Source organism: Macaca mulatta, chromosome 8 (assembly GCF_049350105.2).
Source record: "Macaca mulatta isolate MMU2019108-1 chromosome 8, T2T-MMU8v2.0, whole genome shotgun sequence".
Lineage (NCBI taxonomy): Eukaryota > Metazoa > Chordata > Mammalia > Primates > Cercopithecidae > Macaca > Macaca mulatta.
In genome coordinates, this window is record NC_133413.1 from 2092459 (window position 1) to 2119418 (window position 26960).

At 47.1% G+C, this 26960-nt stretch overlaps 1 protein-coding gene across 1 annotated transcript in view; it reads left to right on the forward strand.

The window, feature by feature from the left end:
* The window catches only part of DLGAP2 (DLG associated protein 2), a 196421-nt gene that overhangs the window by 28134 nt on the left and 141327 nt on the right, over positions 1–26960 (forward strand). The window contains exon 2 of the mRNA XM_028852306.2: positions 22444–23501. Coding sequence (XP_028708139.2) covers positions 22512–23501 — 990 coding nt within the window. The 5' untranslated portion in view covers positions 22444–22511. The remainder of the gene's footprint in view (positions 1–22443; positions 23502–26960) is intronic.

The following is a 26960-nucleotide window of genomic DNA, read 5'->3' on the forward strand; positions in this document are numbered from 1 at the left end:
AACTTCCCAAAGGGCGGTGCCTCCACCAGGAACAGCAGCAGCTAGGAACTTGACAGAAATGTAGATTCTCAGGGCCCACCCAGGGGGCTGGCCTGCGATGCCCCAGGTGATTCTGATGCTGAGAATAAATGTGACGCTGGCTCTGTCTCCTGTCACCACCTTCAACCTGGAGCCGTCCTCAGTCAGCGTTGGCTTTGCCATTCCAGCTATAGGGACAGGTGAGTGGATGACCAGATGACTGAGCTGAAACAGAGGCCCTGGCAGTAAGGAGCCTGGCCTTCCTGTTTGGAAACAGGAGGATAAGCCAAGGAGGAAACATGGGAAAGGAATGTCCTGCCATCTTAAGGAAGGCCTGGGAGCTCCCCTTTTACAGAAAGCAAACAAATGCTTGATTTCGTAGGTGACTTCCAGGCAGAAAATAGTGGTGCTCCGGAAACGGTAAAAGCCTTTCCACAATTTTAAAAAAATAATTCTCTCCTCACTTATTGATTCCTAGCATTTCCTAAAATGCTTATGTGATATTTAACCTTCCTCATGTTTATAAAATTATAGTGGCTAAAAATCCTTCTGTATTAGTCCGTTTTCATACTGCTTTATATAAAGAACTGCCTGAGACTGGGTAATTTATAAAGGAAAGGGGTTTAATCGACTCACAGTTCAGCATGGCTGGGGAGGCCTCAGGAAACTTACAGTCATGGCAGAAGGTGAAGGGGAAGCAAGTCCCTTCTTCACAAGGCGGCAGGAAGGAGAAGGGGAAGAGCCCCTTGTAAAACCATCAGGTCTTGTGAGAACTCACTATCATGAGAACAGCGTGGGGGATATGGCCCCCAGGATTCAATGACCTCCACCTGGTCTCTCCCTTGAAACATGGGGATTATGGGGATTGTCATTCAATATGAGATTTGGATGGAGACACAAAGCCTGGCCATCTCACCTTCTCATGATGTCTTTCACACCACGGATTCTCTCAGTGGTGGCCGACGAGATGGACCAAAGACTTCAGAAGCCACAGGAGAGCTGAGAGGTTGGAGTGTTCATCAAATACTGAGAAAAAATTCAGGTTTATGGAAAGCACTAAATCCAAAGATATTTATTACCCAAAGAGAGTGATCCACCAAGTGCTGTCAAATCCAAGAGAGGGACCTGAGTTGCCAAAAATTCCAGACAACTGCTGATATGGTGAACATTAAAAAATTACAGAAGTTAAGCTTGAAAAATGTGGAAAAAATGGCAAATAATTGCTCTTTGAACAGACACTCAAATTGTTGTGATGATTATGACAATTCCACGTGCACACCTTACCCACTTCCAGCAGAGGTAGGTGAAGACTTGGGGTCGGAAAAGACTGTTTCCTATGTGTGAATATCAGCCAGTGATGTGGTCTGGCCTATCAGGAATTCAGTAGGCTGAAATTCCAACTGTAAAGAACATTTTTGGATTTAACATATAAATGGTTAGGTACAAACATTTGTTTTCTAACCTTCATCACTTTGAAAGTTCATTCCAATGTTTTGTGTTTAATAAATATTAAGAAACCATAAAGTTTCCAAATTTATTCCACATTTCCTTGAATGTGCTGAAACTTTGTGTTTTTTTCTTTTAAAGTTTATTTTTGAAGTAACTTACGTTCCTCCCCTCCCCCCTAAAAAAGCAGGCAATTGGTTAAGTATGGCACATTTATTAAATAGTAAGATATTAGAGAGCATATGTGTGTGTGTGTGTTCATATTCTTAACCTGGGACAAATTTCATAAAGATAATAATGAGATAAGGACAACCTTCATTCTGTATTCTCCTAGTTTTCCTAGAATAAGTTTCCAGGTGAAATTATTTGCTAAATGGACCTCCTATATTTCAAAAGCTGTTCTCTTCATTTAGTTCAGTGATTTGAATGTTAGTGAGGTTAGAATTTTTTTCAGCTATTTGTTATTAATTTGTATTTTCATGTCTATGAAATTATTTTATATTGATAATTTTTTGAAGGAAGTGTTTTCTTATTTACAGGAATTTTTAAAATATTAAGTATGTTATTTCACTCCAGCCTGGGTAACAAGAACGAAACTCTGTCTCAAAAAAAATTAGGTATGTTAGTGTTTAGGATGTATATTTCCTTTTTTATATTTTAATATTCTCTAAGAGGAAAATTCTCTTTTGATTTTGAAATGTATTTTTCTGACCAACTCGTGTGGTCTTGGGGTGTGCATAACTAAATTTTGTTTCTCTCCTTGCATTGACTGGCAGAAAGTTAGAGCTACGTGTAAATCATGCCTATAGCTAACTGTGAACCCTGAACATTTGAGACAGGTCTCAGTTTATTTAGAAAGTTTATTTTGCCAAGGTTGATGACCTGCACCCGTGACACAGCCTCAAGAGGTCCTGAGGACATGTGCCCAAGGTGGTTGGCGCACAGCTTGGTTTTATACATTTTAGGGAGACATGAGACATTAATACATGGAAGAAGTACATTGGTTCAGTCCAGAGGGGGTTCCAGGTCACAGGAAGGTGAGAGACACATGGTTGCATTCTTCTGAGTTTCTGATAAGCCCTTTGAAGGAGGCAATCAGAATATGCATCTATCTCAGTGAGCAGAGGGATGACTTTGAACAGAATGGGAGGCAGGTTTGCCCTGAGCAGTTCCCAGCTTGATTTTTCCTTTTAGCTTAGTGATTTTGGGGCCCCCGGATTTTCCTTTCACATAACGTGGGGAAGGTCCTGGAACACACTCTGTGTGGAAGCCTCCCTCCCGTGCCACTGCCATTCCGATCCTTCTCTCTCTTGCTTCATATCTGAATACACTATAAATGTACCTGACTTTCTCATTTGTATTTGCAAAATCAGATTAACTCCTTTGTAGAATGTGTCAGGGAGTTAATAAATAAGCAATACGAGATTGGTTTTCTAATGCTACAGAAACATCCTTGTGCAGGGGCGGTGCCTTCGTTCAAGAGTATTTTCAAATGGAATACTATAATTACCTAGCCAAAGGGTGGAAACATTTTTATGGCTCTTAAGATTTGGCTCAGTTTATTTCTCAGAAGGTCACACTAACTGATAAATGCCCTCAAATAATCAATTCTTGCTTTACTGCATCCTAATCATAACAGCATATTTTAATTTTTTAATGTATCTATTTGATTCAAAGAATGTGCAAAAACTTTCACTTTGATTTACAATGGAGTTACTTTTTAAAATAGGTAGAAACGAAAGATTGGGTTTGTGAAAATACCCTTTCTCTGCTTTCTACTGACGTCAGTTAGGAGGTTCTGTTATAGTCAAATGTTTTGAAACAATTTTAAGGAACTGAACTCACAAAAAGGCTCTTCCTAGGAGAGGAACACAAGTCCAGTGTAACTTTCTGAAGTCCTCAGGAGCGAGGCTGCCTTTCCACCGGCCCAGCACGGCGCATGGCCCCCGTGAAATCACACCTTTGCTGGGCTCTGAGGTGCACTCACCTGCACTTCTGTCTACTCTCCTTGCATATACGCTATTTCCAGATGATTCTTTCAAATTCATAGACCTGATCTAACCTGATCTATGGATTCCTAAATGAGATATTCTCCCCCAAAGAAATGTGTCATTTTAAAAAATGTGCAGTTGTTAGTCACTGATTCTGCGGGGCGGGGGAAGATTAATGGCATACATTCATATTGATGTTGCCTATTTATCATTTCATTTAGTAAAAGAATATGTTTTTCCTAAAAATGTTCTGTGCACTGATGGCAATGAACAAATACTGTCTGACCATTTTCAGGGCTTAAATTTAAATGTTAAATTTTATTTAAATTTAAAATGTGGATTTTAAGTTGCAATGTTTAGACCAAGGATTATGAGTTTCTGTCATCTTAAAACTTAAAATTAACTTAATTTTCATAAAACTTCAAGTTGATAAACTGAGAAGGTCATCAACAATACCTTAAAAATACTGTGAATCAGCCTAGGCAACGTGGAGAGACCCTGTCTCTACAAAAATTAAAAAATAACCTGGCACAGCATCATGAGCCTGTTGTCCCAGTTCCTTGGGAGGCTGAGGTGGGAGGATTGCTTGAGCAGGAGTTTGAGGCTACAGTGAGCTATGATCACACCACTGCACTCCAGACTGGGCAGCAGAGCAAGACCCTATTTTTAAAAAATACTATTAATACATATTTCAAAATTACATTTGCTTATGAAATAATTCTTAAAAGTCAAATGTTTTAAGACAAGCATTCTTTTGCTGTATTCTGGTATATACATTTGGAAATTGTCAGCAGGTTATAAATTTGTGTCAAAGCAAAAATATATTCACCCAAAACCATATAAAAGGTAAAAGAGAAAGATTGATTGGTTGGTTTAAATTAAGGAGCCCTTGATTTTGTTTCAAAGGAAACTCAAAGATATTTGGGAAACAATTATAATTACTTTTGTGAAGCGAAAAGTGTGTTTCACAAGGCAAATTCTCTAGCACAGAGAGTAAGGTATGACCTTTTGGCTTGAGGAATAATGAGATTAACTTTACAACTGAGAGCAGCTTTCTTTTGTGCTTTGGAAGTCATTGTTTTCAAAAGTTACAATAAAGATCTGTTTAAAAGCTACTTAGTTAGCCTATAAATAAGATGTCACTTGGTAATTAAGTGCAATTAACTTGCAAATATGCTCACCATAATGCTTAATCGAAAATGTAATGAAATTCTGAAAAAGATTTGAAGGGTTGAACACCTGAGTTTAGAATCACAAAACTCCTTATGTTCACCTTGTACCAATTGAAAGACATCTATAGCAGTTTTTCTTTAAAATTAGAACTTTGATATATGTGGAATCAGTGGGGATTTTTGTTTTAAAGATTTTTTTTAAAGATGGATTTTTTTATCCATCTCGCTATTGAACCTGCTGGTCTGAGAACCTGCTGGTCAAAGATGAATCACAAGGCTCTGTGTGTGTGTGTGTGTGTGTGTGCGTGCACACGTGCGTGTGTGTGCATGTGCGTGCATCTGTGAATGTGCATGTGTGTGTGTGTGTGTGTGAAATCAGACTTTGCATGACCTACTCTGGAACATATTATAAGAGTTAATGCAGTGGTTCATGCCTGTAATCCCAGCACTTTGGGAGGCGGAGGCGGGCGGATCACAAGGTCAGGAGATCGAGACACGGTGAAACCCCGTCTCTACTAAAAATACAAAAAACTAGCTGGGCGTGGTGGCGGCGCCTGTAGTCGCAGCTACTTGGGAGGTTGAGGCAGGAGAATAGAGTGAACCCAGGAGGCGGAGCTTGCAGTGAGCCGAGATCGCGCCACTGCACTCCAGCCTGGGCGACACAGCGAGACTCCGTCTCAAAAAAAAAAGGTAATGAAATCCTAAATATTAGCTGAGATTGTGTTGAATGGATGAAATCTTCCTAGCCAGCTCCATTTCCAAGGTGGCCTTTTCATTCCATTTGCCAGAGCATACTGTTTTTGTGTCCCAGGTGTTCATTTGATTAAGCTCTTTCTGGTTGCAAAGGGCAGGCACCCGGAGCCACCTTCTGTAGGGCAAGGTCCTGTGGAGCCACAGGAGGAATCGACGGAGGCAGGCCCGGTCTCAGCAAGTGCTGGCTGCTCCCTGACAGACGCCCAGAAGTCCCCCCAGGGGTAGTGGCCGCCTCTGTGAGGACACTCAGGCAGAGGACTGGGCTGCAGCCCTGGTCATCACGGCCTCAGCCCTGGACAGCTGAATTGAGCCTGGCAGCTGAATTGTTCTCCATGTTGCTGTGACCCCACTGACAAACTCCTGCCCTGAGTGTCTGGATTTCAAACACCCTGAGAAAGAGGATGTGATTTATCCTCTCCATCACCCACCAACGTGAAATGCACTTGCCTGGCCTCACCCCACGATGGGTCAGGAACGACGGCCAGGAGGGCAGGACGGTACGGGGCTGAGTGTGGCGACACGTGTGTTCACCATGCGGTTGGGTGGGTGTGCCTGGCACACACACGTGTTCATGCAGGGTGTGTCTGGCACACACACGTGTTGCTCACGCAGTCAGATGGGTATGTCTGGCACACACACGTGTTGCTCACGCAGTCAGATGGGTGTGCCTGGCACACACGTTGTGAACTCTTGCATTGTTAGTAAGATGTGTGATGGATTTGGTTTTACCAAAAATGGCGAATGTGGAGTTATTTTTAAGGCATACTTCGTGTGCTGCTTCTTGATGTGGTTTTATCAGACGGTGTTGTTTTCATCCACCTTGGCACAATGGCCATGGTGTTGCAAGAGGAGGTGAGTTCTGAGCAGAATTCTCACGTATCTCCACTTAGGACACAGTGTTGAGCATCGACGTGTGCCAGAGACTTGCAGGGCATTGAAAACAGACAATGGGCTGTCCCGTGCCGGCTCTCAGGGCCCAAGCCTGGATGACTTGGGCATGGATGGTGCTGTGGATGGATGGTATTGGTGATCAGCCAGCACAAGCACTGCTCTTACGTCCCTTGCATGGCAGACACGTTGCCATCCTCTTCGAGGCTCGACCTGAGAGTCTGTTGTGTGTGCTATAATGTAACAGTCATGACACGTGAGTAGCATTAGCCCCAGTTTCTCCATTAAAGGAATTAAACCTTTTGTGAGAGTCAACTCGGTGTAGCAAGACAAGCACCTGGGGCAGGTGGGGGCACCCAGAGTATTCAGGAAAACTGTTGGTTGATGGAGTGGAAGAGGCAGAAGCCAGGGCATCGTGGTTCTGGCTGAAACTTGGGCACCTACAAGCCATCCGAACTTGGGAATGTCACCTTCTTGGAGCAGTAATGTTGCCATCTGCCAGTCATGGGTAGTGACTGATGACTTCCTGGGATTGTTAGCAGAATCACATGAAATCAGCACCATGCCGATGACCATGAAAACTGCCTCTCATTTCATACCTAAGAACCAGTATCTTATTCATTCCTAAAAAAAGGATTATCTAACATCCATGGGGTCAGATTAGCCGTACAGAGGCAGATGCATTAAAATTCTGAATTTTCAAGTGAACTAAAAGATCTTCCTTTTTCCATTCCGTAAACCAGAGTACTGCCTTGATCTGGAAGCATTTTGAGCCTGGTGTGATGGACTTTGCGCCTCTGCTGAAGTGTGGTATAAATTCCCACAGGGCCAGCCCTGCGTCCTGACCATCCCCGAGGACTCTCTAGAGAAAGATGTCAAGAGTAGCCCTGTCCTCAGATGCAGTCAGCAAAGTCTTAGTCTGAACCCCATTTGGTCTCATATTCATTTCCTCTCCCTTTTGCCCAAAGCATCGCAATTCCTGTTCTGCCACTTCTCTCCCAAGTTTTCCCGCCTCTTTATTTTTATTTCCATTCAAATATTTCATTTTGACACCACTGAACTAATTTCTCCCTGTAGGAAGCACCGGCCAGGCCCAGGAGGAGACATGAGGGCAGTCAGTGCTCGCAGTGGCTAACATGTGATCTGCTTGCTGCAGGCCTGGCATGGTCCAGGATGTTTCCCTGTGTTGGCTCATTTAATGCCCACCATGACCCTCCAAGGCAGGGGCCCTTCACACCTAGGAGGAGTCAGGAAGTCTCCCAAGGCGGCACCGCTGGTATGTGGTGGATCGCTGCTGCTCTGCAGTCTGGCTTTCAAGCCTCTGGGTTCTCTTGGAGCTTACGACCTAATGGGTGTGCATGCGTGCATACATGTGTACAAAAGCATGTGTATCTATGTGTTTGCATGCGCTTGCAAGTTTGTGCATGTGCATAATCATGCATGTGTGGTTACACATGTGCACATAGTTGTGTGTGCCTTTGTGTGTGTGTGAGTGTGGGTTGGGGTGGAGGTGAACAAGGCAGGAAAAGCGGGAGGCCGTGACAGTTTTTATGTCATTAAAATGATTTCCTATCCTTGAGTTCCAAAGGATGTCTGCCAAAGCCTTCCCTGATTCTCGGATGCCTGCCACCACCACCCTGCCCCAGTCTCTCAGCTGTACCCCTTTGTCTGCAGGAGAAACCCTATTCCAAGGATTGTCTTACTCACCGGTTTCTCCTGTTAGACTATGAACACCACACCTTGCTTCTGTAGGACAGGGACCATCCTGCTCATCTCTCTATCCCCAACATCTGCTGTGGAGCCTGCAACTCATGATGCCTGTGGCTTCATGGATGCAAGGATGGAAGGATAGATGGAAGGATGGATGGATGAAAGGATGGATGGATGAAAGGATAGATGGATGGAAAGAAGGAAGGAAGGATAGATGGACAGTTGGATAAACAGATGGATGGATGGAATAAATGTCATAGGAAAAGTGCAGATAAAATTCTAATGTTCAGAGAAAAGAGAACTAAATTTAGGTAGGAGAGTTTAGGAAGATGCTTATAGGAGAAGAAAGCTCTTACGTGTGGGTCTTAAAGATGGATGGAGTGGCCGTAAGTAAGGAGGTGAATCAGAGCAAGACACTGCCGGGGGAACAGAGAGCTGTCCATGGTGAGGGCAGCTGTAGCCTCATGCAGAGTGCCTGCATTTGAGGATGAGAAGCTGGCCTGGGGCATCTGCAGGGCTTGGGGCTGCATGTCCCACACACCATGGCCTTAGTCCTCCCTGCGTTCCTTGCCTTTTCTTCCTTTTCCTTCCTGTTTTCTCTCTCATTCATTCTCAATTCTCTCTTCTTTGTATCACTATCTACATCACCCAAATACACTTCTTAACTAATTAAAATCTCTACAGTGTGTTCAAAAGTTATTTCTCACCTGCAGGACTCCCTTGACCTCCAGGCTGTCCGTTCCCCCATTTCATTATGCCCCCAAAAGGCTGTGCACGTTTTAAAACATGTTCTCTCCACAAACACAGAATTCCCTGAGCCCCTAAGCAGAACTGAATAGAGAGGAAATGAAAAGCATATTAAATTCCTCTTAGATCCCCAGGCTGATTTCTTTAAGGCTCAGTGCTCAGGCTGCATGATAAGATAACCATTTTGTGAAAAGATGAAAGCTGCTCCGGGCAGGCCGACTTTGTGCAGGTACAATACAGATAGGGAGGCGCTTATGTCTCCATCCTTCCTCCCCCGCTCCCATCTCACCACCTCTTTTCTGTTGAGATTGTCTAGAATGCCCTGGCCCTCTTTTCTATCCATTGGATTTTACCATTTTCATTCCAACCTCTCTTGTCAGAGGCAAAGCCCCAGGGTGCAGCCCTCCCCGCAGCGTGGCCACAGTCACTCAGAAATCCAGAGAGTCACGGCCCCCCGTGCACATGTGTGTGAATCTATCAGCGCAGTTCCCTCAGATCCCCACCCTGAGGCACAGCCCCTCATGTCATGACAGCTGTCACTCATCTTTTTTTTTTTCTTTTTGAGACAGAGTCTTGCTGTTACCCAGGCTGGAGTGCAGTGGTGCGATCTGCACTCACTGCAACCTCCACCTCCCAGGCTTAAGTGATTCTCATGCAGCCTCCTGAGTAGCTGCGATTACAGGTGCACACCACCACGCCTGACTAATTTTTGTATTTTTAGTAGAGATGGGGTTTCACCCTGTTGCCCAGGCTGATCTTGAACTCCCAACCTCAAGTGATCCACCTGCCTTGGCCCCCCAAAGTGCTGGGATTCCAAGCTTGAGCCACGGCACCTGGCCTGTCACTCATCCTTTTTCGTTTGTTTTCATAACTAACAGCATGTCCACCAACAGACTCTGAGAAAGCTCAGGCAGCACATATTCTCTGGGGCATAATCGCTGCTGTTGGCCGGATGCCTTCCGCATTGAGATTCAACCCACAGACAAGTTGTCAAGTCCATCTGGGTAAGGACTCGGAAGAGGAAAACAGATTACCACGTGACACAAGTAGCCACACCATTAAAACACTAGCGACTGTTGCTGTGATGGACAGCTCTAATCTCGGTGCCCTTGGGGATAACAAGCCCATCCCCACGAGCTGAGTGAGAATTTAACTTGTGCCTGGAGCCAGAAGCGTGACGCGGAGTGGACGGGGGTCCGTTGAGCCTTGCCAGGATCCCGCGCCTTCACCGGGAGCTGTGATGGGGCCACCTTTTCCCTCTCCAGGCCCCACTTTCCTGTTTGGAGGATGCCAACAGCGAGACCTGCCCACATTGCATTGCTTTGCATGTCTAGCTGTGCTTGATACAGAAGACCTTTTGTGTGGATGTGTGACACGCCTCAGAGCTGGCAGGTGGGACACAGTGTGCCATGAGCACCACGGCCCACGTCCTGTGGGACCTCCCTTCTCTGTCTTCTTCCTGTACCCCCGAGACCCCTCAGTCCATCCTCAGCAGCCGGAGAGACCCCTTCAAGTGTCAGTGGCTTCCCATCTCTTCTCTGCTCCTATGGCCTCCAGACTCAGAAGCCCGGCAAAGTCCTGTGATTGCCAGCACCACCCTTCAGGACCCAGACAGGGCCTCCTCTTGCCTGTTCTCCCTGTGGTCCTCCTCCCTAGCAGTGCCGCCCCAGGCACCAACTCAGAGCTGTGGCGCACGGTGCCCGGAACCCTCCACCCAGGACCCTCAGAGAGCCGTCCTACTTCCTTAGGTCTCTGCCCCAGTCAAGCCCTCCCCGCCACACCTGTCCCAGGGGGTAAAGCCTGGACACGCATGGTGATCAGCCCCTTGCCCAGCGTTTTTTAGAGTGTTTGTCACTGTCTGACGTGTGCCTGTTTATCTGTTTATTGCCAGTACCACCTCCCAGCTGAAGACTGTGGAGCAGGGGCTGTTTCACTAACTGTCCACCACGGTGCCTTGTTTGCAACAGGTGCTTTGTAAATTTTGTTTGAAAGGCTGGGTTGGGTCATTAATGAAAGAGAGAGAAAGGAAGGCAGGAAAACACTTTTAAAACTAATACCACAGAAGATCTATCTAAAACCTCTCCAATGCTATAATTCTATGACCTCATGAGAAAACAAAACAAAAGCAAAAAAAAAAAAAAAAAAAAACCCAAAAATAAAAAACACCCACCTAGTGACCATGATGTAACAACTTCCTCCTGGGCTGGGCGCTGGAGTTGGCTGCAGCTGCACCGCTCTGCTGCCTTGCAGACCCCTCCAGGGAGCTGGACACACGCTGGTGTCTCACCCCACGGAGGGGGCATCGCTGCGGCCAGAGCCCAGCGGGGGCGGCCGTGACCGGCGGTGATTCCTCTCAGAAGCTGCCTGTACCTTCTGGAAATATGAAATACGGCAACCCCACAACCATTGCTGGATAATACAGTTCTACCTTTGAAAATGGTTTGAAACTACACAAACATCCAGGTCTCATCTATTTAGGGCTACGATTTTAGAAACAGTAGAATTTTTCTTACAAAAACATTTAAATAAAAAAGTACAAAGAAGCGCCTGCGAGTACAGCAGCAGAATTGTTTCTACAGAATTCGGCCCAGGGATCCACAGTTCGGTAACCGGGACGGGATTTTCCACGGAGCCCAAGATTTTCTCGGAGTCCTTCCTCTCAAGAGCGTCAGAGTGCTTGAAAATATTAACCGTGTGTTATTTGGAGCAATTCCAGCCTTGGAAATTTGCGGAGGATGAAAACTTTGCCAACTGACCTAGAGGAGAGCTTCACCCAAATTCTTACCTCCACTGAGCCCCTAATGCACACCTCCTCTTTACGTTTAATCCATTTATTTATTCATTCCATTATCAAACATTCATTGAGACCTCTGTTGGTAGTTTAAGAAATTCTACTAAGTATACAGCATGACTCAGATTAAAGAGGCCAATTGGGACACACAATATCAAACATAAAAATTAATGTAAGACAATGCAGAGCGTAAACCTGGTAGCTACTGATATGTGCTGATATCACAGACTCCTGGGCTGCACCCCAGAGGTATGGTCTTGCTGCGCCTGGGATGATGTCCAGAAATTTGTCCTTTACACACTTCCTGGGTGATGCTGAGGTGTAGCCTCGGTTTAAAGCCCTTTGAACTATGGGAAAATAAAGGCAAACCTCAAACAGATAAGCAAATGCAAGACCCCAGCGAGCTGTCCCAGGACCAGATCTTGGATCCCATGAGTGGGAAACAGCAGAGCCCACTGGGTTCCGGACCCTCTGCCAGCTCACCCAGATGGGATCTAAGGATTTCCCTTAAGCTTTCCTCAGCAGTTATCTGGGTGGGGGATAAAGAACCATCAGCCATTTGTGTGTAACTCAAACTCACATTATCGGGTCAGTTAACGGATTTAGTAATTTATACCTTGCTTCATTTCATGAGGAACTGAAGTAAGAGCAGAAACGTATACAACGGAATGATGGAATGTCCACTGAATCCACAATCGTGGTCAAGGAACGTTAAGCGGGAATGAAGGGCAAAGAAGAAAGACACATGTGACTGTCACAGGACCTTCGATTATTGATTTAAGAGCCTCAGATGTGTCTCTGAGCCATATGGTGATCAGAGCAACCCAGGAAACAGCTCCAGCCACATTCTTTGTTCTGTGGAGAAGGAGGAGATTTAGAAGCAAAAAATAAACATACCTGCTTTCCTAAATTTTACAAAACAGAGCTTTTACTGAGTTCTAAAGCAAGTGAAGAAAAATTTTAAGTGAAGTGTGTCCATATTCGATTTTGAGTTTCTGTGTATGTCTTCCTCCATCACGTGTGTGTATTTATTTTATTCGAGCTTTATGGGGATAGAAGTAACACACCATACAAGTCATGCTTTAGGATGTACAATTCGGTGGCATTCAGTAGATTTACAGGTATGTGCAACCATCACTCTAATAAATTTAAAACATCTTTACCCCAAAAAGCAACCCTGTGCCTTAGCAGCCGCCTGCCCTCTCACCCACCGGGCGATGCTGGGAATCAACAATCTGTTTTCTGTTTCAAGATCTGCCTGTTCTGGACACTTTATACAAATGAAATCGTACATTGGTGGTCCCTTGTGACTGGCTTCTTGCCCGTGGCATAAGGTTTTGAAGGCCCTTCCCTGGCGCAGCACGTTTCCGGGCTTAACTGGTTTTCATTGCTGAAAATGATTTCATCGTGCGGTGCAGCCCCCATGTTTGTCCAATTGTCCGTCGGGCGGCATTCAGGTTGTCTCCACTTCTTGGCGACTATGAATGATGTCGCTGTGACATTCTTACACAGGCTTTTGCCTGGATGTGTTTTCATTTCTCTTGGATGTGCACCTCGGAGTGGACTCACTGGGGCATTTGGTGACTCTGTGTTCAGCCTTTTGAGGACCCGCCAGCCTGTTCTCCCTTCCCCAGCAGCGCGTGAGGTTCCAGTTTCTCTGCATCGTCATCGAGGTTTGGAACTGTGTCCTTTTCCCTCTGTCCACCCTGGGGGCTTGAGTGGCACCGCACTGTGGTTTTGATTTCATTTTCCTACTGGCGAATGATGCTGAGCGCCTTTCTGTGTGCTCTTTGGCCGTTAGGACGTCTTCTTTGGAGAAATATTCAGCTCCTTTTTTTTTGGATGCCCATTTTTATTTGGATTATTTGTCTTATAATAGAGTTGTCAGATTTATAGATTCTAGATTCAAGTTCCTTCTCAAATATGTGATTTACAAAAATGTTTCCCATTCTGTGGATGACCTTTGCATTTTCTTGATGCCATCTCTTAAACCATAAAAGTTTTTACTTTTAGGTAGTTCATTTTATCTATATTTTTTCCTGTGCTTTGGTGACATGTCTAAGAAACCATTGCCTGGTTCACAGTCACAAAGAAATGCATCTATGTTTTCTTCAAATAGCTTTACAGTTTGAGCCCTTTTCTGTCTTTAAGCCACTTGAGTTCATTTTTGCAGATTGTGTAAGATGGGGGGTTAAATTCATTGTTCGGTGTGTAGAAACTGGGCTATCCCAGCATTATTTGTAGGAGAGACTATTCTTTCCCCTCTGGATGACTTTGTCTCCCTTATCAAAAGTATCACAAGTGCAGGTGCATGTCTGAACTCCAGTTCAGTTCCATGGGTCCATGTGTGCACCCTTGTGTGGGGCCCCACCCTTTTGATTACTATCACTTTGTGACTCTTGGGATCCATAAGTGTGAGTCTTCCAACCTGGTTCTTCTCTCTCAAGATTGTTTTCACTTCTCAGGACCCATTGCATTTCTATATGAATTTGAGGATTGGCTTTTGCACTTCTGCAAACAATGCCATCTGAGGTTTTGGCAGGAATTTCAGGGAATCTGTAGGTCACTTGGTGTAGGACCTACCTCATCTTAACAATATTAAGTCTGCCAATCCATGAACATAGGATGTCTTTTCATTTGTGTAAGTCTTGCTTAATTTCTTTCAGTAGTAATGTTTTCTAGTTTTCAGTGTATGAATCTTTCACCTCCTTTTTTAAAGTTTACTTATTTTTTATTATACTTTAAGTTCTAGGGTACATGTGCACAATGTGCAGGTTTGTTACATAAGTATACATGTGCCATCTTGGTGTGCTGCACCCATTAACTCGTCATTTACATTAGGTATGTCTCCTAATGCTATCCCTCCCCCCTCCCCCACCCCATAACAGGCCCCAGTGTGTGATGATCCCCTTCCTGTGTCCAAGTGTTCTCATTGTTCATTTCCCACCTGTGAGTGAGAACATGCGGTGTTTGGTTTTCTGTTCTTGTGATAGTTTGCTGAGAATGATGGTTTCCAGCTGCATCCATGTCCCTACAAAGGACATGAACTCATCCTCTTTATGGCTGCATAGTATTCCATGGTGTATATGTGCCACATTTTCTTAATTCAGTCTGTCACTGATGACCATTTGGGTTGGTTCCAAGTCTTTGCTATTGTGAATAGTGCCGCAATAAACATACGTGTGTATGTGTCTTTATAGCAGCATGATTTATAATCCTTTTGGTATATACCCGGTAATGGGATGGCTGGGTCAAATGGTATTTCTAGTTCTAGATCCTTGAGGAATCACCACACTGTCTTCCACAATGGTTGAACTAGTTTACACTCCCACCAACAGTATAGAAGTGTTCCTATTTCTCCACATCCTCTCCAGCACCTGTTGTTTCCTGACTTTTTAATGATCACCATTCTAACTGGTGTGAGATGGTATCTCACTGTGATTTTGATCTGCATTTCTCTTATGGCTAATGATGATGAGCATTTTTTCATGTGTCTGTTTGCTGCATAAATGTCTTCTTTTGAGAAGTGTCTGTTCATATCCTTCACCCACTTTTTGATGGGGTTGTTTTTTTTCTTGTAAATTTGTTTGATTTCTTTGTAGGTTCTGGATATTAGCCCTTTGTCAGATGAGTAGATTGCAAAAATTTTCTCCTATTCTGTAGGTTTCCTGTTCACTCTGATGATAGTTTCTTTTGCTGTGCAGAAGCTCTTTAGTTTAATTAGATTCCATTTGTCAATTTTGGCTTTTGTTGCCATTGCTTTTGGTGCTTTAGAAATGAAGTCCTTGCCCATGCCTATGTCCTGAATGGTATTGCCTAGGTTTTCTTCTAGGATTTTTATGGTTTTAGGTCTAACATTTGAGTCTCCAATCCATCTTGAATTAATTTTCATATAAAGTGTAAGGAAGGGATCCAGTTTAAGCTTTCTACATATGGCTAGCCAGTTTTCCCAGCACCATTTATTAAATAGGGAATCCTTTCCCCATTTCTTGTTTTTGTCAGGTTTGTCCAAGATCAGATGGTTGTAGATGTGTGGTATTATTTCTGAGGGCTCTGTTCTGTTTCATTGGTCTATATCTCTTTATAAGAGACAAAATCTCACTCTGACACTCAGGCTGGAGTGCAGTGGTGCAAGCTCGGCTCACTGCAGCCTTGAAATCCCAGACTCAAGTCCCAAGTAACTGGGACTACATGTGCCTACCACTATGCCTGGCTAATTTTTGTGTTTTTTGTAAAGATGGGGTTTTGCCATGTTGTCCAGGCTGGTCTCAAACTCCTGGGCTCAAGTGATCCCCCCATCTCAGCATCCCAAAGTGCTGGGATTACAGGTGTGAGTGACTGTGTCTGGCCCTCTTTTACATCCTTGGTTAGGTGGTCCCAGGGATTTTATTATTTTTTATGTTATTTTAAGTGGAATTGCTTTTTAAATTTCCTTTTGGGGTTTCTCATTGCTAATGTATAGAAATACAATCGATTTTTTATTTTGCTCTTGTAACCTGCGCCTTTGCTGAGCAGCAGTGAAAGTGCGCATCCTTGTCTTGTTCTCTTCTCACAGGGAGCGCTTTCAGCCCTTCATCATTGAGTATGATGTTAGCTGTAGGTTTCCCACAAATGCCCATTATCATGTTGGGAAAGTTCCCTCTAGTCCTAGTTCTCTGAGTGTTTTTATCATAAAATGACGGTGTACTTTGTCAAACGCCTTTTCTGTATCAACTGTGCTGAGTATGTGGCCTTTTCCCCTTTGTTCTATTAAAGTGATTTATTACATTTATTGATTTTCCTATGTTGAACCACCCTTGCACAGATGGGATAAATTCTATGTAGTCACACTGTGTAATTCATATATGCTGCTATATTTGATCTGCTAGTATTTTTGAGGATTTTTTTTTTTTTTTTTTTTTTTTTGAGACAGAGTCTCGCTTTTGTCAACAGGCTGGAGTGCAGTGGTGTGATCTTGGCTCATTGCAACCTCCACCTCCCGGGTTCAAGCGATTCTCCTGCCTCAGCCTCCTGAGTAGCTGGGACTACAGGTGCAAACCACCATGCCCGGCTTACTTTTGTATTTTTAGTAGAGATGGGGTTTCACCAGGTTGGCCAGGATGGTCTTGACCTCTTGATGTCATCGTGATTCACCTGCCTCGGCCTCCCGAAGTGCTGGGATTACAGGCATAAGCCACCGTACCTGGCCTATTTTTGATGATTTTTGCATCTGTATTTATAAGGGATATTTATCTATAGTTTTCTTTTCTTGTCTTTATCTGGCTTTGCTAGCAGGGTAATTCTGGCCCTGATAGAATTACCGTAGAATGGGCTTGGAAGCATTCCTGCCTATTCTAGTCCTGGGAGACTTTGAGAGGGATTGGTGTTAATTCTTTTTTAAATATTGATAGAATTAACTTGTGTCACCATCTGGTCCTGGACTTTTCTTTGTCAGGAGTTTTTCAATTATTGATTCAATCTCTTTGCTTGCTATTGGTCTGTTGGGATTTTCTGTTTCTTCTTGAAGTAATTTGTGTTTTTTATGAATGTATTTATTTCATCTAGGTTATTTAATTTTTATCATGTATTTTTTGTAACATTCTCTTATAATCCTTTTTATTTTTTAAAAGTCAGTGGCAAGCCCTTTTATTTCTGATTTTAATAATTTGAGTTTTCTCACATTTTGAGTTTTAGTCTAGGTAAAGGTTTGCCAGTTTTGTTGATATTTTTTAAAAACAAAATTTTGATTTCATTGATTCTCTATTGTTTCTTTTTTTATTTATCTCTGTGCTGATCTTCTTTCTTTCATTCTGCTAGCTTTGGCTATAGTTTTCCTTTCCTTTTCTTAAAATTCTGTGAATTTTAAGATCAGCTTTTGAATTTCTAAGCAGTAACCAACTGGAATTTGATAGGGATTGTGTAGAATCTGTACATTAATTTGGGAATTCTTTCTGTCTTAACCACGTCTTAACCATTGGATTAAGCATTCCAATCCATGAATATGGTATGTCTTTCCATGTATCTAGATTGTCACAATTTCTGTCAACAATGCTTGACAGCTGTCGGCATTCAAATCTTATACTTTTTGCTAACGTTTTAAGGAACTTTTTAAAAATAGGGCTTCAGATAGGTTCCTTTTGCCATATGGTGGACTATGCCTTTCATACCATCATACAGTAAATACAGGAATAGGTTCAAACTCTCTTTCTTACTATGATCCTTGGCCTATGTTTGCACTTGTGTTTGACCAATGTTTTGACCAATGGCAGGGTGGGCTCCAGGGCCTGGGGGGCTTTAAGAGAAGCAGGATGAGCAGGTATCACTTGGGGGACAGAGAAAGGGACAGCAGAGCAGATGGAAAGACCAGGATGGCCGAGAGAGTCAGTGTGACTCCAGCACCACCAGGGCTGTCTCACCATGTTCAACAACTGCAATTACAGTTTCTGAGGAAACGTTGCTTATGTTTAACTAGTTTGTGAAAAATACACTGTGGTAGAGTATATCAGTTTTTATTTAGAAACTCGCTCCATGGTCCACTTTATAAAGCTTTTGTTGTTCTGTTTTGTCTTGGTTTGTTTGGTTTCTGCTTTAAGTTCAGCAGGCTTCCACTTCCAGCAGGGCAATTCTTTCTAGGATGGAGGGCAGGAGAGATACATGCTGAGGGTCTCCCCATCCCTTTCCTAAGCAGGAGAAAATGCAGGCAGATAAGGCTGGGTCAGACGAGCTTCAGGCAGGGAGGAAGAACTGGCATTCCTAGTGGGAAGGGCCCCCCATTGCCTGTAGTCAGGGGAAGGCTGGGGAGGACCCCTGTGCTCGGCCTCTTCCTCTCTGCTCTCACACTGGTGGCTGCCCTGGGTAAGCTGCAGGCTTTCCCCAAAGCCCTGGGCTGAGATCGTCACCGAGGTGTGCAGGCAGCTGGCTGGCTCAGGTCAGCCCCGTGTGGAACTACTCGCTGGGTTTGGACAAGAAAGTAGGAGAGTAAGGCTCCAAACACTACCTTCCCATCCATCAGCGGCCAAGTGTAAGATGTGGGAATGCTGCCCACCCACCCTCAGTTTCCTCAGCCTGCAACAGGGTAAGCGCTGCTCCGTGAAGACTGTCGGAGGGTCGGAGGGGACCTCCCGGGAAGAGCCTCCCAAGCACGACGTGCACCCTGTAAGTGCTCCATGAAGGGATGGAGGGTTGGAGGGGACCTCCCAGGAACAGTCCCACAAGCATGGCATGCACCCTGTAAACGTTCACTGCGTTCTTCACGTTTTTATTCCTACGCTCACAATATGCTGTTTAGATTGGGTAGGCCAGCCGTCCTATAAGTGCAACAGTAAGACTTGCATTTACATTCTATTCTGAATTTGGGGAGATGGTTGTACGTTCATGAATAATGACTATAATTGCTGTTTTTTCTCTTAATGACAAAAATGGTGTCGTGAAGAGCTGGAAATTAGGAAACTAAGATGCTTTCCGCCTTTTGTGTTTGCGACCTCATTTTCACAAAAAGAAATTACCAGCCCCTAAGTATTTATTATAACACATCGTGTACATCTAAAAAAACCCAAAAAAACCTAGCTCAGTACTCATTACACGTTCTAGTGTTGCCACTGTTTACAGCATGCTGCCATTGTCATTATTGTGATAATATTTTAAAGTACATGTTTCCATGCATCCATCAGGAAATCCAGTCCTGTACAGTGGAAATGAGAATGTGGTATCAACATGTGGCACAATCAAATTTAATTCATTTCAGTTAAATTTTATCTTTTATGCCGTTCTTTTATGGAGCCACATTCATAAGATAGCTTCTGGGCTAAACATTAGGCAGAAATAGGATACGTGAGTGGGGCAGTAATGGACTCGCTTTTAAATATGAAGGGAGATTAGAATTGTATTAAATTACACGTTAATGGAAAAACAAAGTAAAAGATAATAGGATGACAACTTTATGCTGCTGTAAAGTCTGGATTACAGCACATAGTTTTGCTATTTAGCAGTTGAATATTGAATTTCATTTGGAAACTTGCTTTTAATTATATTAAAATAATATCTAAATATTCCCCCAATATATTAAAGTGCCCTCGTTATAATTTGACTATTTGAGAAAGGAAGACGCAGCCGGGCCGTTACAGCAGGTGCTCCTGTGAGACGGCGTGGGCACCTGAAATATAACACAGTGAGGCTCACTTTGAAGTTAAGGGATCTGTTTATCCTTGAACTGGAGACTGTTTACTGTGAGAGGATGCAGGAGAAATCGCTTTGCTGGCCTCAGTGGGAGAAACAGCCCCACACCTTGCTGTCAGTCTTGGGATCCCTCAGGAAATCTTTATATTCCCTTCTGCTTTCACACCTGGATGTGAGAAGCTGATCCCTGACTTCCCAAGGACCCATGAAATTGCATCCCTTCCTTATCCCATGTTTCCGTGGCCATGCTGGCCCAGACGGCCAGCAGCCCTGGATCGTGAAACGGGACGTTTCGAGGCTATACCTAGGATTAGTCATTTGGTAAACTTTCTCAGCAGGGGATTTGTTTTTTGTTTTTTTTTGTTTTTGTTTTTGTTTTTGTTTTTTTGCCTTGGTTACCTGGAGGGTTGGGGTTGGACGCAATGGGAAAACTCTCACTCCCCATCACTCCGCTTGCTTTCCCCGGCATCCACGTTGCTCAGGGAGTCAGAGTGGGCGGCTCTGTGAGTGCAGGGGCATGACGGACTCACCCCAGGACTGCAGGCAGGGGTGCGTCTCAGGCTGCGGAGGGTGGTGGGGAGAGAGGAGCAAGTGGAAGAGACGCTTATGGTGATAGGGGAGCTGGCAGGCAGGAACTCGTTCCGGGATCCGAGGCATGGAGATGGCCCAGGGGAGGTAGCTGTTGGACAAACGTGCGGGGGATAGTTCCCTTCCTGAGGAGATGGCCACACTCAGCCCTTGAGGAGGCCACTTCTTGCTCCTGTCTGGGTCTTTGGCCTCGAGGACAGCACACAGCAAGGCCGAGTGGTGTGGAGCCGGGTCTTGGAGTGAATGCAGGGGATGCATTCCAGGCCTGGGAGCAGAGGCGGCAGAACCCAGGCAGCGACATCGACAAATGATGGCAGCCCGGTGTGCTTAAGGCCCAGCAGACGCACAGGGACGTGTGGACCGTGAGGCAGAGGGAGGCTCAGCAGCTCCTCTGGTCATCACAGAGCTCAGACGTCTGGTCTGGGCCTGGCACTGCTCCAGGGTGGCCCATGGCTGTCACAAGGCAGGCAGCTGAGCCCGCAGGGAGCTCGCTGTCCTAGCCGTGGACTTGGTTACAGGCCAAGAAGACAGGGCTCCCCTAAAAGTTGGCGGATGGGCTGGGGTGCATTTGAGGGGGACAGCCCCACAGCTATGTCTGGGTGGAGGCAGGGGAGAGGGAGACAGAGGAGGAGGCCATCATGATGGTCCTGGTGACAAGGAGGAGGGTCTGGGAAGGGAGGGGCCTGGGATGGAGGAGTCAGGTGTGGGGTTGTGGGGGGCCTGCCAGGAGGAGGAAGATGTGGGTGCAGAGACCAGGGGGAGCAACAGGCCGTGGAGCTGGCAGATCCTCCTTCTCTGCAGGTCACCCCAGCGCCCAGCTGCCCTCCTAGGGAGAGAGGAGAGAGCAAGCGACCTGCCCCTTGGTGGCTCAGCGGCCATAAGACAGGCTGTGCTGTGTTGTAGCCACGGCCTCACTCCCCCAGGCATTCAGGGAAAGCTCACTGCAGGCCGAAGAAGGGCACAGGGAGGAGTTGGGTGGGCAGGCATGCAGCCTGGCCTCTGGGAGGAGTTTGGTAGGAGGGGATGCAGCCTGGCCTCTGGGAGGAGTTTGGTGGGAGGGGTTACAGCCTGGCCTCTGGGAGGAGTGGGGTGGGCGGCGATGCAGCCTGGCCTCTGGGAGGAGTCGGGTGGGAGGGCATGCAGCCTGGCCTCTGGGAAAGGAGGCATAGCTGCCCCCACACAGATGGGGCCTCGAGAAAGCCCCTCCCATCCTCACTGGCCTGTAAGAATGTGAACTGAACAAATGATTTCGCAATTAATATATGTGTATGTGATACATGAGCTTCCCAGACAATATCACCCATCAAATACCAGATGCTATTTTTAAAACTTCTTAAGCTGTACCACACAACTGAAATCTAAGTGAAATACAACTATGCTTTTCCCCCAAATTGTTAATTTCCTTTAATACCACAAAATCCAGCTGTCAAGAGACCTGTTGAATCTACTAGCTGCTAAATCTTGGTCATTAACCATTTGGGAACATCAGTGTTCCCTCTCCACTCCTCACACTTTGTGATATAAAAACAACTGCCTGGCCGGGCGCGGTGACTCACACCTGTAATCCCAGCACTGTGGGAGGCCAGTGATCACCTGAGGTCAGGACTTTGAAACGAGCCTGACCAACATGGCGAAACCTCACCTCTACTAAAATTACAAAATTAGCTGGGCGTGGTGACGCCTGCCTGTAGTCCCAACTACTCAGGAGGCTGAGGCAGGAGAATGGCTTGAACCCGGTAGGCAGAGGTTTCAATGAGCTGAGAACGTGCAATTGCACTCCAGCCTGGGCGACGGGGCGATACTCCGTCTCAAAAAACAAACAAACAAACAAACAAAAATTAGCCGGGGCAGTGGCGGGCACCTGTCATCCCAGCTACTTGGGAGGCTGAGACGGGAGAACCGCTTGAACCCGGGAGGCGGAGGTTGTAGTGAGCCGAGATCGCGCCCTTATCCTCCAGCCTGGGCGACAGAGCAAGACTCTGTCTCAAAAAAAAAAAAAAAAGAAAAGAAAAGAAAGAAAAAAAAACCAGAAACCACAAACCTGCCCTCTCGAGTGCCCAGGCCAGACACGGACACTGATTACTGAAAACACAGCCCACGGTGGGGGTCACACGTTCCCCTTCCCCGCGCCTGGGGGTTTCCGCCGCGCTTCCGGGTGCTGAATGCCGTTTCTGTTTCCCCGCAGACCCGCAGTACTCATGGTCGCCCACGCAGCACTTCAATGAGGAGCGCTACTCGCCCGCGCCCAGGAGCATGAAGGGCCTCTCCGGAAGTCGGACCCAGCCGCCGCTGTGTCCCGGGCACACGTGCGGTCTGGCGCCCCCCGAGGACTGCGAGCACCTGCACCGCGGGCCCGACGCGCGGCCGCCCTACCTGCTGAGCCCCGCGGACAGCTGCCCCGGGGGGCGCCACCGCTGCTCGCCGCGCAGCTCGGTGCACTCGGAGTGCGTGATGATGCCCGTGGTGCTGGGCGACCACGTGTCCAGCAGCACCTTCCCGCGGATGCACTACAGCTCGCACTACGACACGCGCGACGACTGCGCCGTGGCCCACGCGGGCACCAAGATCAACCGCATCCCGGCCAACCTGCTGGACCAGTTCGAGAAGCAGCTGCCGCTGCACCGGGACGGCTTCCACACGCTGCAGTACCAGAGGACGTCCGCGGCCGCCGAGCAGCGCAGCGAGAGCCCCGGGCGGATCCGCCACCTGGTACACTCCGTGCAGAAGCTCTTCACCAAGTCGCACTCGCTGGAGGGCTCCTCCAAGAGCAACGCCAACGGCACCAAGGCGGACGGCCGGGCGGACGACCACCACCACGCCCACCACGCCAAGCACAGCAAGAGGAGCAAGAGCAAGGAGCGCAAGCCCGAAGGCAAACCCCGGCCCGGCGTGAGCAGCTGGTGGAGCTCGGACGACAACCTGGACAGCGACAGCACCTACCGGACGCCCAGCGTGCTCAACCGGCACCACCTGGGCCCGGTGGCCCACTGCTACCCCGACGCGCTGCAGAGCCCGTTCGGGGACCTGTCCCTCAAGACCTCCAAAAGCAACAACGACGTCAAATGCTCAGCCTGCGAGGGTTTGGCGCTGACGCCCGATGCCAAGTACCTGAAGCGCAGCTCCTGGTCCACGCTGACGGTCAGCCAGGCCAAGGAGGCCTACCGCAAGAGCTCGCTGAACCTGGACAAGCCGCTGCTGCACCAGGACGCCAAGCCCGCCCTGAGGCCGTGCCACTACCTCCAGGTAAGCAGGCGCAGGTCCCTGTGGAGGCCCACTCGGCACAGCAGGTGGTTTTGTCGTTATTCCATTTTTCATTGACAGATGACAACTGCATACACATTTAGGGTATGCAACAGGATGTTCTGATATACGGATATGTTCTGGGACCACTCCACTGAGCTGTTAAAACACACATTACCTTACATACGTTTTTTCTTTTGTGGTGGGAACACTTAAAATCCACTCTGGGTGATTTCCAAGTATTCAATACACGGTTGTTAACTGATGCTACTGTGCTGGCCAACAGGTCTCTTGAGCTGACCCCTCCTCACTGAAATGTCCGTTGACCAACATCTCCCAGTTCCTCCCCATCCCCAGTCCCTCTGGTAACCACAGTTCCACTCTCTGCTTCTATGAGTTCAGCTGTTTCAGATGCCACCTGTGAGAGCAACCGTGTGGCCTGTGTGCGCCGGGCTCATCCTGCTTTGCAGTTTCTTCCAGCTTCCCCATGTTGTGGAGAGTGGCAGGTCTCCCTCTTTCAAAGGTTGAATAGTGTCCCCTGTGTATGTACCGCGTCTTCTTTATCCATCATTTGCTGGTAGACTCGAGGGTTGACCGCACGCTATGGCTTTGTGTGTGGGGCTGCAGGAATGGCAAGACGTTATTTACAGGCAGCTCTCACGCGTGACTCCGGCCTTCTCTGGGAGGGCCTCTGGAGATCCCAATTCCTCCTGGGAACCATCCCTCTAAACACAGTGGGCCATTTCTTTAATGCCTCTAAGGCTGGAGGGTTTAACAACCACAGCAAACACAGACTAGCCTATGTGGATGTTTTCCACGTGAAAGCTGATGGACCGGCCTAATGGAAATGGGCCTGCGACATTTGTGAGTTCACTCCCTGCAGCTGACTGCAGCCTCTCTAAGCCCCACCACCACAAAGAGCCTGATTATGGAAAAGGCCTCTGTGTCTCTGGGGTGTGGCTTAAATGAATTTACCAAAGGCAAAAACAAATGAAAGAAGGTACATCCCTAGAGCTGGCGTATTGCGGAATTGTCTGTTTTATGTGATTTCCCTCTCTGTCTCTGAATTGTGCTATGCCGGAGTTTACTGGGGAAGTCCTCTGGGAAGCACACGCTACTTCTGAGGATGCTGCTAAGTGAAGACTCCCCTCAGTCAATAGTGCTGTTAACAAAACATAACTTGTGTGTCCCAACTCACAAATCCCTCCTGCTTGCCTAGAGCAGCAGCTGTGGGCTGCTCGTTGGGTTGGAGATGTCTTCATGGAGTAACGAACGGGACATTGATGGCTGAGCCAACGGGCAGTCAACTAACGGGGCAGCGAGAACCAGCAGCCGTGATGCTTTCTGGGAGTCGTGGTGGCAAATGCTTCCAGCGGCACCATCGCCGTCAGGTCCAGCGTCCACGTCTCAATAGCTCTGTTTTGAAAGGAAATGCTGACCAAATTGCCTTTGCAGGCAGGTTTATTCAGAGACAAATTGGTAGTTGCATAAAATATTATTTTATAGCAATGGAAGAGGCACAAATTTTGTTTGCTGTTTGCAAACCCTAATCATATCCAAATGCAAAAGTTGTGTCTGCTTGTTTAGAGAAACCTGCTGTAAAGAATTGGGGTTCACTCTGATCGGTCTCCTCGTTGTCACAGACACACAGCTCTCTTGTTTTTGTCTGTAACTGGGGTGTATAGTCTGTTCCCTGAGTGAACACTTCAGGACGCTGTCAGAGCCTCCAGGTTTTGCCCCAGGGTCACCTGCCTCCAATGCCTGCCACTCTTCCCCAGCCCTTCTACCCGTGCCTTCTCCTCAGGTCCTGTGCCCTTTGGACCTGCCTTCTCCCAGGAGTTTCTCCCACACACTTCCTCCCAGGCACACGCTTCTCTCCACCTCCAACAGCTACTCCATGGTGTAGGTGCAGGGAATACCAATCATTCACAAAGGTGAAGTGAGACAGAATGAACCTGCACACCGTCAGTCCCTTTCAAACACCATCCCTCCGAGAGTGACCTCATTCCCTCTGCACTCACGCCTTCCCACCCAGGCTTCACTGCGACAAATCCCACACGGCAGACAGATACAACTGTAAATATGCCTGTGTTGATCTCCAAAAGATCCACACGGAACAATGAGGATGCTTTCTTTTGAAGCATAACCACCTGCATTATGAGATATTGAAAACAATATCAGCCTGGTCAGTGGTCACATTCCCCTGAGGGCTCGCTGTCTCTTGTCGGCTTTTATTTGGATCAGGATCCAGAGAAGGGGCCCACCTGGCAGCTGGTGATGAGCCTCTTCATCTCGTTCAGGCTGAGGTTTCTCCTGTCTGTCCGCTCGTCCTTCTCCTGGATTTTCTTTGTTTGGAACCAGCTGGTTGGTCTGATTGTGTCTGTCAGTCTGAGTTCCGTGCCATGGGGTCATTTCAGACACTCTGGTCCTGTTGTTCTGCAGCCGGCCACCCACTGCTGGACTTCCCTGCCCCGAGGCCTCTCACCGTACATGTGTGGGTCACCAGGTACCTTTACGTTCATCAGCCGGGTTTCCTGGCAAGCCTGTAAGAGCCTTGAGGGCAGAGGCCAGGTCAAACCTCCCTTTTTCTGGGGTCCCCCCACAACTCTGCCGAGCGCTGAGAGCCAGCAGGGCAGGGAGCAACCTGGGTGGGGCCGAGATGTTGTCCCAGCAAAACGCATTTTCCAGACTTCAAAATGTGATGTCTTTTTATAGTAACAGGTAAAGAATGACAGGCTGGCCAGGCGCGGTGGCTCAAGCCTGTAATCCCAGCACTTTGGGAGGCCGAGACGGGCGGATCACGAGGTCAGGAGATCGAGACCATCCTGGCTAACACGGTGAAACCCCGTCTCTACTAAAAAAATACAAAAAACTAGCTGGGCGCGGTGGCGGCGCCTGTAGTCCCAGCTACTCGGGAGGCTGAGGCAGGAGAATGGCGGGAACCCGGGAGGCGGAGCTTGCAGTGAGCTGAGATCCGGCCACTGCAGCCCAGCCCGGGCGACAGAGCGAGACTCCGTCTCAAAAAAAAAAAAAAAAAAAAAAAAAAAAAAGAATGACAGGCTGTGATTTGACCCCAGGAAAAGGTGTGATTCTGGGGACACAACATTGAGGTGAAATCCCCCTGGAATTCAATGACGTGGCCACAAGACAGAGAGGAAAGAGAGGAGAAAGCAGCCACCAGGCCTCACACCCACCAGGGCTTCCCTGCAAACAGCTTCGTCTGCTTCTCCATGGGGGACAGCGGCCCTGCATGCAGCACAACACCTGCCATGGCCACCAGCCTCCCTCTCATGTCCACTCAGGTGAACATCCTCGGAAACTGAACCCAGAGCGTTATCGTGCCAACATTGGGAAGCACTGCCTGGAGGATGGGAGGACATCTGCAGCCACGGCTTTCATGGTGCTTGTTCACAAGGGCACTTTCTTGCAGTAGCAAGCTCCCTGCATCCCCACATCCACCTC